At 45.6% G+C, this 10,097-nt stretch overlaps 1 protein-coding gene and 5 non-coding genes across 6 annotated transcripts; 1 reads left to right on the forward strand and 5 right to left on the reverse strand.

Moving 5' to 3' along the window:
- Window positions 1-492: 492 nt before the first annotated feature.
- On the reverse strand, window positions 493-574 carry trnal-uag (transfer RNA leucine (anticodon UAG)). The gene has a single exon. It is a non-coding gene; the product is annotated as a tRNA-Leu (tRNA).
- Window positions 575-3,683: 3,109 nt separating this feature from the next.
- Window positions 3,684-3,771, reverse strand: trnay-gua (transfer RNA tyrosine (anticodon GUA)). The gene is given in 2 exon segments: window positions 3,684-3,719; window positions 3,735-3,771. It is a non-coding gene; the product is annotated as a tRNA-Tyr (tRNA).
- Window positions 3,772-4,521: 750 nt separating this feature from the next.
- LOC148666270 (histone H4 type VIII-like) lies at window positions 4,522-4,828 on the forward strand. Its single transcript, XM_088631732.1, has one exon. The coding sequence runs from the start codon at window positions 4,523-4,525 to the stop codon at window positions 4,826-4,828; it is 306 nt and encodes a 101-aa protein (XP_088487858.1). The 5' UTR covers window position 4,522.
- A 306-nt stretch (window positions 4,829-5,134) lies between these two features.
- Window positions 5,135-5,190, reverse strand: LOC148666271 (U7 small nuclear RNA). Its single transcript, XR_015938958.1, has one exon. It is a non-coding gene; the product is annotated as a U7 small nuclear RNA (small nuclear RNA).
- Window positions 5,191-7,908: 2,718 nt separating this feature from the next.
- On the reverse strand, window positions 7,909-7,981 carry trnaf-gaa (transfer RNA phenylalanine (anticodon GAA)). The gene has a single exon. It is a non-coding gene; the product is annotated as a tRNA-Phe (tRNA).
- A 1,441-nt stretch (window positions 7,982-9,422) lies between these two features.
- On the reverse strand, window positions 9,423-9,495 carry trnav-cac (transfer RNA valine (anticodon CAC)). Its single transcript has one exon. It is a non-coding gene; the product is annotated as a tRNA-Val (tRNA).
- Between the last annotated feature and the right edge of the window lie 602 nt (window positions 9,496-10,097).

Genomic DNA, 10,097 nt, shown 5'->3' on the forward strand with positions numbered 1-10,097 from the left:
GATACTCTAGCAGAACTTCAAAGAACATTCACCTCTGTATCCAAAGAAACCACAGGAACAACATCAGGAAGCACAATTAATTCCCCTTTTTTTTCCTGTAAGGTATGCTATGTGAATTCATGAAGTTAATCCTCTGATCTCTTTTGAGCATGAACAAAGTATTTCTGATGGAGCGCTCTGTTCAAAGATAAGCTATTACCCCTGCCAACGATTCGGCGTGAAGAATTAAAAGTTTCACAGACAAAAGCAGCTCACCACCACAGCCAATATTAAATTTACTTGCCGGTACACTATCATGTGCACTGCCTCAAAAGTGATCTCGGCAGATGTTGTTCCCTACATAAAGCTGAACGTGCCAAAGAGAATTTCTGTTGAGGAAACAAAATATTGATGTTAAGCCTGTCTTTTAGAAAGTCTATCTCTAAACACCTCCCGCAGCCTAACAAAAAGCGCTTTTACTGATCGTATTGCAGGTCTTAAAACACTAACATTTGGCAGCAGTGGGATTTGAACCCACACCCCCAGAGAGACTGGAGCCTAAATCCAGCGCCTTAGACCGCTCGGCCACGCTACCGTCCTCCATGTCCATCTTCCTCACATTCCTGGCTTGGAAAATGCCGGGGGCTTCAGCTCTTGTCGTCGGATCTAATGATATCATGACATGTGGAAGTGACTGCACCTTCATCTTCCGAGATGCTTTCAATAGCACAAATGCTACTTTCACCGGCACAAACATAGCAATAACGAAAGAGGTGGGTTTCATCCTTTGTGCTGTTTGTAGGGGCGCAACTCTATGTCGCAACTCTATGTCGATCTACTGACTTGAAGAGCAAAAATCAAAATCCTCTGCTATTACTGTTGCTTTTTTCATAGTTTCTTTAAATCCTTCATTTGAACATAGATTTTGACGACTGTTCCAAAGGGGCACCCTGTCAATTCCGAATACTTTTCAAAAATCTGCCTGCATGTTTGATTATTGTCATTTCATTTCGAAAAAGTTCAATATTGATCATAACTAAAGAAAATAATGATCACGAACAAAAAAGGGATAAAGATGCGAGTCGATCTTGAATCACAGCTGGGTGACACGGTCTTCTGTTCTGATATGGTTGTACGAGAAACAGGAGGAATCGCCAATCTCCTATAGAACATGAGTTGAATCAGGAGTGAGACATTTTGTATACTCGTGCATATGTCAACGCCTGACCTACATCGTAAAACTAACATTAAGTTGTCAGAGACATTCATTTATATACAAACAAGAGACAGACCAAGTAATAATTCTACATTAGTTCAGGTGGGTAAACCTGAACTAACTAACTAATAAACCTATTAATAATTCTACATTAACGTGCCTACACTGATCAGACTAATTGACATGGTCTGATTCAGAGCCTGTGCAGTTCGTGCTAATTACAACAAGGACAGTTCTGAACCCTCATCACCGAACTGAGCACAAGTTCAGCTGTTCTCCAGTTTTGTTACGCATGGTTTTTCATTGCAATTGAGTTCAGAGCTGGAGCTGTGTTTTGGGTAAGTTGTCGAAATTCGCATGAGGCTGCAGACAACTTACCCAAAGTGTTTTCTATAGCTTTCAGGTGCAGTTCATTTATATAAAAGAATGTAAGTGGTATAAACTCAACAAGCCAGACGGCAGTCGAACCTATAATTTTCTGACACGAGGCCTGACGCGTTATTCATTACGTCACTGACCCTGCTATTGCAGGGCTAAAAAAACACGTTTTCTACATTTTTGTCTGTTTAAAAATCACTCTCTTAAAAAGACAAAGGGTTTGTGTGTCGCGCAAAAAGTCCGCTTCATTTCGAACGCAAATAAAAACCGTTTTGTTCCAAGAAATCATACATTTGTCACATCCTTCATACTATACTTCCCTCTTGTATTAGTAAAGCATTTTGATTTAAACTGAACAATATATGAAAGGTTTCATCTATACACTTACACATAATAAGTATACGAATAAATACTCGGAAGAAGCTGCAGCTCAGGTATTAGAGAGATTTAAAATCAGATCGGAGGATTTAGAGTCCAGAGTGAAAACCAACAGCTGACACAGGTCTTTTATAGAACCGTTTTGATTTCCTCTACTTTGTCCCCGTGACGTCATTGTCCTGCTCGCAGCCGAGCCCGACACACATCTGGTTTTTGTCGCTGGGCGCACACCCTGCGGTCCATGTGGGTCCTAATACCCCAGTACAATGACGGGGACACTAAACTGTAAACAGGTGCCGTCCTTCGGCTGAGACGTAAAACCGAGGTCCTGACTCTCTGTGATCATTCAGGAGAATGGTGGTGGTGGAGGGGAGTCCCCATTACCTGTAAAGGGCATTGAGTGGAGTATCCAGAACAGCGCTATATAAGTGTAAGCAATAATGATTATTATAATTATAATGTAAAATGCAATAAAAAAAATCAAACTTTGATTCAAAATAGATTAATGTAAAAACTGATAAAGCTAATGCTTTTTTCAGTGCTATATCTACTTTTTTTAAAAAAAGCGAAGTCTGTCGCGATTGTGAGAGTTAGAGAATGTGTTCCAGCGGGTGCCTTCATATCATGAGCGTCAGTCTCGCCCGTAGCTGCGAGAAGGTTAAAAGCGCACAAGTGATCTGTAGACGATGTTCGGGGAAGAAATAATTCTGTTTTCAGCACAGGGAGTGAGAATGAGCTCAGCCCGGCTCCCAGCAGAATCCATTCTGGTTTGGTTATTGTTAGACTGTGCGTCTGAGGCTCTTTGGATCGCAACGTAAAAAAAACAATTGCTCACATCGTGTGACTTCCACGACAGGAAGGAAAGATATCACTTAAAAAAATCAGAACTGAAGATTTGGATCTTGGGCCTCAACTTAAAAATAAACAGAGTTTAACGACAGGAAATTGATTCCAGTTGTCAGATCGCGTATACGTATACCTTAGCTTTGTGCAACAACCTGAAACTTTCAGGTACCATAAATAATATTATTGCTAAACATATGCCATTCTAATCTGCAAGCAACCAGAATATAGAATACAAATTTTTGTATAAAAATGCATTAAGTCCTGTTCTACACCTGCATGCTTTGGAAGCACTGGCCTACCTGTATCAAAATATCAGATTGTGTTTCTGCAACATTTCGTGCATAGTACGCCATTTTATCAGTCACAACGAGGGCTTTACATGCAGTCTGGGGTATTTTCCCCTTTTATATTTTTGCCACTTTATATCGAACCTGTTATACTCCCAGAAGTGCACAGTAGCTTGTACTTAATAAAAATGTACAATTTACCACTGGTATAAACAGATGTGTGCCGTGTTTGCCTTTGTAAGCATTTGTTTAAAAAATAAGTTCACAATACGATAAAAACACAGAAAGCACAAACTTTATAATACAACGATACAAAATCAATACCAAATCATTATGCCAATTAAGTAACTATCCTTTGAAAACAGAGAACACCTTTATATCTACAAAAAACTTGACATTTGTATGTATTTTTGAATTACAAAGCAGATAGTGTAGTCCCTTAATTCAAAGATCAGATCTTGGCCAAAACAAGACAATCAGACGTGGGCTGAATTCGGAACAGGAGCCTTTGCTTCCTCGATTATTGAGCTTTTGATCAATGTCTGAATAAAACAGATTTGCTTTTTTGACTCTTTGATTAAAGTACACGAAAAGCACCTTCCTTCGAGCTAGAATCAAACCAGCGACCTAAGGATTCCCTGCTGACTCCACTACAGTCCTCCGCTCTACCAACTGAGCTATCGAAGGTATGCGGCAGTATTGCTCTCTGGCACATACTGCCCAATGAAGTAAAATGTGAAATGGGTGATTTAAATCCCACTTCGACATCAAGTTTCCAACTCGTTTCCTTAGTCTTGTTTACCTTGAATTTAAGCCACGAACCAGGATTCTACTGTATAAACTTCCAGGGATATTACAAAATGTTTGATGGGTCATCAATCATTCCAGGCGGAAATTGATTCCTTTTTTTTCTCGAGGGAGCATATTAAACGTTTCATTAGTATCGAGATGAGGATCACCAGTAGACACAAAACAGTTTCTTTCTGTCTTTATTAGAAAGTAGCGTTTGTGTTACATTAATAATATTTTCGTGGAAATAAAGAAGTTGTAAATTTTAAAAATTTTTATTTGAATCGAAATGTGGTTTTGAGTTAAATATTAGCGTGTTCATGTAATTAGTTTGTGTTTGTCATTACTATATATATTGCCATGTTACCAGAATTTGTAACTGAAGTTTACTAGTTGTGTTTTTTATGATGATTAGACATTTGAATACAATATTGTACAGTATATAATGTATAATTTGAACTACATATTGTTCAGGTGTGAATAATTGTATATTTTAAGAATACATTTCTAAAACAAATCATTGGCTTTATTTACTAGTTTCTACACCTATAAAAATCTTTCTTTGATGTATAATAGACATCAAAGAAAGATGTCTATTATACATCAAAGATGAGCAGTGTTTGTCGTGTTCACAGCTGATAACTAGAAGATGTCTGGAAGAGGCAAAGGCGGAAAGGGACTCGGGAAAGGAGGCGCTAAGCATCACCGTAAGGTTCTCCGCGACAACATCCAGGGAATTACCAAGCCTGCCATCCGCCACCTGGCTCGCCGTGGGGGAGTGAAGCGGATCTCCGGGCTGAACTACGAGGAGACCCGCGGGGTGCTGAAGGTGTTCCTGGAGAACATCACCTGCACCGGGCACGCCAAGCACGCCAAGAGGAAGACCGTCATGGACGCCATGGACGTGGTGTACGCGCTGAAGCGCCAGCGTACCCTGTACGGCTTCGGAGGCTAAACAGGAGCGGAGCTTTACTACCGGACCCCGACATATAAACCCAAGTGACCCAGTGACATTTGTCACTGCTGAGGTTGCTTTATGGGTCTATTTTCTATACTGTGCTGATCAATTGGAAATCAAATGGCAAAAAAGACCCGTTCCCACACCTAAAGTCAAATATTAGGAATCAAAACAGCTCGAGTGCATGGAAGCACACAACTTTATCAAGATTTCCAAGTGCAAGATCTTTTTATTCATAAAAGACTCTATTTATGTTGTATGATAAATATTAATATTAATACAGAATCTTTTTTCACCAAATAAATGGGCTTCCTGACTTCAGAAAGCCTTCTAGACAAATACTAAAAGAGCAAAAATTCAATTTGGTAAATGAAATGAAAGCACATACCCTACCAAACCTTGAGTACAGGCCATTCAGGATGATAATACAAAACCATTTATAATTCAACAAATAAAACCTGTCAACTGGTAATCACCACTTATCATAAAAAAATAAGTAGCAATACACAGTAGGGGACTCTTGGGTGCAAGTTAAATCCATGCAAGAAGGGGTTTAGTGTTATATTTCCAAATCAGATATGCAAATGAGAGATCTGGCCCAGCCAATCTCAAAGCTCCCTTGGTCTGGAATGGAGCTGCTCTCCTCTTCTAGTTATTCACACTGGAGTTAGGTTACATATTAGCACATTTCATCTAACAGTTGCTCCAGAAACAAAAAACGTAAACAAATGACCTGGAATGTGACCACACCTATGAGAATGTAGTTCAACAGATAACTTGTAAACCTTGTCATAAGATTTTTTTTGTTCTACAAAATATACTTTATTCTGCAAAAAAAACATCTCAAAAGGAACATCTCACACATATTAACACTCCATGTAATAAAAAACAACGGCGGAACGGAGATTGATTGTCCGTTAACAATCATTGCAAGTGGGGGCGGATTTGTGCAATTAAGAGAGTCCCTCCAAACCTACCACTCGCTATTGTCCTTTAATCCCTGTATAGGGCCCAAAGTCCTTTCCAGTGCTCCCTCGCCGTGGGGAAACCCCATTTGGCGACGTGGTGCTTCATCCTCCTCCTGAGGTCCACCAGGATCCTCTCCTGCATCTCCCTCGCCCCCCACTTTATGTTGTCCCGGATGAGAGTGTCCCTCGCCTTCCACAGTCCTTGTTTTGTGAGGGACAACAGCAGCCCCCGCAGGTCCTGTGTCCCCTTGTCCAGTCCGGTGGGTGCCAGCCCCCAGCAGAATGTACTGGTAACTGAGCACCGCACCCGTTCCCAGGAGTTGCATAATGTTGTCCATTCTGCCCCACACCGCCTTGGCAAAGGGGCAGCTCCAGAACACGTGTTCCTGAGTCTCCTCGACAAAACACGTGTACCGGGGGCAATGCGGATTCCTGGAGATGGAGTGTCTGTAGAGGACCTTTCTGGTAGCCAGTCTCTTGTGTACAGCCATCCAGTTGAGGTCCTTCAGTTGGTTGTTAAGTTCTTTGGGCTGTGTCCTTTCCCTGGGAACCTGCAGCCTTTCGTCAGCGACCAAATGCCCCCTCACCTCTTTGTACAGGGCTCTGTGGTTGGTGCAGAGCTCTGGCTGTCTCGTGGCCTCGTACCTCCTGCTCCACTTGACAGCGTGGGTGTAGAACTCCGGTCGCATCTCTGCCTTGGGCCCAGTGTTTGACCACTGGACCAAGTGCCTCATTGGGACGGAGAGCCACAGCCTGACAAAGTACTGGTACTTGTGGCCGATGGGCTCCCGCAGCGCCCGACAGAGCTTGCAGTAGACGATGCAGTTGAGTTTCAGGGGGAAATGTGGGACATCTCGACCCACATTTCCCCCAGGAGGGCGGAAAAAGACCCATATGCGTAGCGGCGAGACGGGAAAAAGGCCCGGGCTCATTAGTGCAAAGAGTTCAGGAATGCCGTATAGAAACCTGTGCCCTCAGGGAGCGGACGTGGGGCGCCCTGGTGCTAGGTGGGTCTCAGGACATCCAAACGTCAGTGCTGAGCGAGGACAGAGTGCAAGACCCGGAAATATTTAGCCAAAGGGAAAGAGAGGGACAGGAAGGACAGCAGACCAGAAACAAGGGACAGGACAGAGAAGGACCGCCCTCTGGCTGCATAGGGCGTGACACTTCTACACAAGACTGTACAGCTCTACAGAGGTAAAGGATGAAGAAATTCATTTTTTTTACCTCAAAGCTAGAAAACATTTTGAGTGAAGAAGATAGGGAAGTACTTGAGGAGGATTTGACAGTAGAAGAGCTGAGAGGCTATGGAGAGCTTACAGAAGGGGAAAACTCTGGGTGCTGACAGGCTCCCTAGAGGGGCGTCTGCTTTTACTACTTGCACGAATGAAGGCAAAAAAAAGCCAATCGATGTGAACGAACGGCGCTTTGCAGAGGAGTACTGCCTGACTGGATCGTTGATGAACGCCAGAGGCCACACCGACCTCTTCTCGGTTTTCTTCAATGACTTACTAAGGATCTTCTTCACATTCACCCATGCAGGGGAAGCCAGTTACACCAAAGCAAATGCAGGAAAGTGCATTTCAAGCAGAGACCAGGAGGGACTTGTTTACACCGAGAGTGGTCGGAGAATGGAACAATGCGCCCAGCCCTGTTGCTGGAGCCGATTCTTGATGAGATCTTGGGCTCACTAAGAGGCCCCCGCTGGATGCTAATCTTTCTGTTGTTCTTGCAGGTTCTGCGCTGGTTTTGAGCCGACAGAGCTCGTCCTGGTCTGTCGGCACAGCCCAATTGCAAATGATCGGCTCCGCGTACAGAAGGAACGTGCATTTGGTACAAGAGTGCACGAAGGCACCGGAAATACATTGGGAACAAATGACCGGTCTCTCAAGACCTCTGTGAAGTACAGGAGCATGCAAAATGAGGCTGTTTCCGCCCGGTCTCGAACCGGGGAACTTTCGCGTGTTAGGCGAACGTGATAGCCGCTACACTACGGAAACCTGCAGGGACCGCTGCTGGTGTCTCGCTTGCGTTTCGGGCTGAGAAAGGGATGCGTCACTTTAGGCAGGGGGCGCTGGAGAGAGGAACAAAGGGCGCGATGAAACAAAATGCCGAAACCCGGGATCGAACCAGGGACCTTCAGATCTTCAGTCTAACGCTCTCCCAACTGAGCTATTTCGGCGGTTCACAAAGCCCACAGCCACCTGCTCCAGCCTTCCTGTGATGCGGCATGAGCGCACCAAAAGTAGCGGGAGAGTGTTGCAGGAACGTCACTCAGAAGGAAAGCCACCCAGGTGCGCCCTCTGAGCTCTGTCCAGCGCATCTTCCTCGCATGGACTCCTGCCTGCGACGGGCAGGAAACAATTAGCAAGAACAGAACGACCTTAGGTTGTGACACGTGCAGGTATGAGGGGTTGCCGGGCTACTTTGGAGCAGAGCTTGGGCGGAGGGGGGGCGGGAAAGCAGACAAAGAGGTGACACCTCAAGGTCTGCACGATCACAGCTCTCCGCCGCCCCAGGCTTCCGCTCGATAAGCTACTGGACACACCCGCCCCTCCTCACACAGACCGTGGAAAAGCCCCCGAGTGGGAGGGCTCTCTCTTCCTCCCAGGAGCTCTTGGACACGACGCACAGACAGGGCGCAGGGAGCTGCCGCCTGCAAACGCGGCTCCAGGTAGGACTCCACTCCGCAGGAGCCGCAGAGCAGAGGAGATGAGGGCAGCTTAGCTCCAGTGCAGAGACCTGAGCTGTTGTTGCTGCGGACGCTGTCTTTTCTGCACTCGGGGTAGGAGTGAATGTTGAGTTGCCCTTAGAAATGAAGCAGAGCACTTCAACGGCACGGGTGTGTGTGTGTGCGTGCGCCCTCGTGATTCTGGGAGACAGATCGAACCTGGGCTAAAAGAGAGGGGGCTTAGCCCTCTTCCATTTGCTAGTTCAAAGTTGTACAACCCATTTGTATCTGCTAGGCGGTGCAGTCGTCGTCCACAAAGAAGGCTTTGAAAAGGAGTAGCTTTTCTTTCACCTCCTTAGAGAAAGGACTGCCTTTCACTTCTCTGTTTTCTTTCACAGCATCGTGCACCTTTTCATTGCTCTCGCTTTCAGAGCCTCCGCACGGCACACGACTCGACATCAGGAAGCACATTGATGTGAAAGCAGGAAGCGCTGCGACATGCACTGTGCAGATCCCGCCACACTAAGAGGTGAGTGGGTCTGTTCGATGCACAAAGAACGCTTTGATAAGCGTCAAAGGCAAGTCATTCCGAGTTGGTCATCTGTGTTTTCCGTTCAGACGCGAAATGCTGAAATGATCTCTCGGCTCCTCGGTTGTCATTTCTGCTCCGTAAAGGAATCACAGCACGCGTCAGCTTCCAGCACGGTGGGTCGGGACACGATGCCGGGGGTCGGAGAGAGCGATGTCTTCCTCGTTAGTATAGGACCTGTCACCTGTGCCCACCTGTCACGCGAGAGACCGGGGTACGTCAGGACGCGCATTGAAGTGAAAGCAGGATGCGTTGCGACATGCACTGTGCAGATCCCGCCACACTAAGAGGTGAGTGGGTCTGTTCGATCACAGCGCTAGGCGAATCCCCAATCCCCTTTTGTGCGTGGCGACAAAAGAAGGCTGTTCCCGCCCGGTTTCGAACCGGGGACCTTTCGCGTGTGAGGCGAACGTGATAACCACTACACTACGGAAACGGTGGTAAGACGTGCCCAGCGGCCCAGTGCTGAGCTTCGCCAATGCGATTCAGCTGCTTCCAGTGCCTTTATTGGAGTGCGCTGATGGACCGTGCTCTCTCTCCAGAGACCAGCACGCCTGTCATGGACGGAGCAGGAAAGACCGGGGTAAAGTTAGCTCGAAGTTCGAAAACGATTTTGGCACGCCTGTAGCGCTTTCACGAAACCTCTTAGAGTTGCGAGAATGCTTGTTTTGTGTATAAAATACATTGTGGATGCTTTCTCAGCCTTTACTTTTTCGATTTTATGACATTTTTTTGACCATGCACGAATATTCTTTTGTCCATATCTTCGCAATGGAAGCACAGAACGCCGTCAAACCAAATGCATTTTAAAGACCACGACTTGTGGATATTTCCACAGCCTTTACATCAAACTATCAGTGAGCTAATTATCTTTTTTTAAACCTCCGGTTTTTCAGCGATGCGTAATTACGCACGAACTGGAACCCGGGGGACCGCTGGGTGCACACGTTCACAACGCGAGAAATACTGTTCAATACGGCTTCATGCGAAAAAGCCTTATATGACCATAGGAAGCAGAACAGCGCAGTCTCCCATTAC

This window comes from Lepisosteus platostomus, chromosome 5 (genome assembly GCF_059453375.1).
Source record: "Lepisosteus platostomus isolate fLepPlt1 chromosome 5, fLepPlt1.hap1, whole genome shotgun sequence".
In the NCBI taxonomy this organism is placed as follows: domain Eukaryota; kingdom Metazoa; phylum Chordata; class Actinopteri; order Semionotiformes; family Lepisosteidae; genus Lepisosteus; species Lepisosteus platostomus.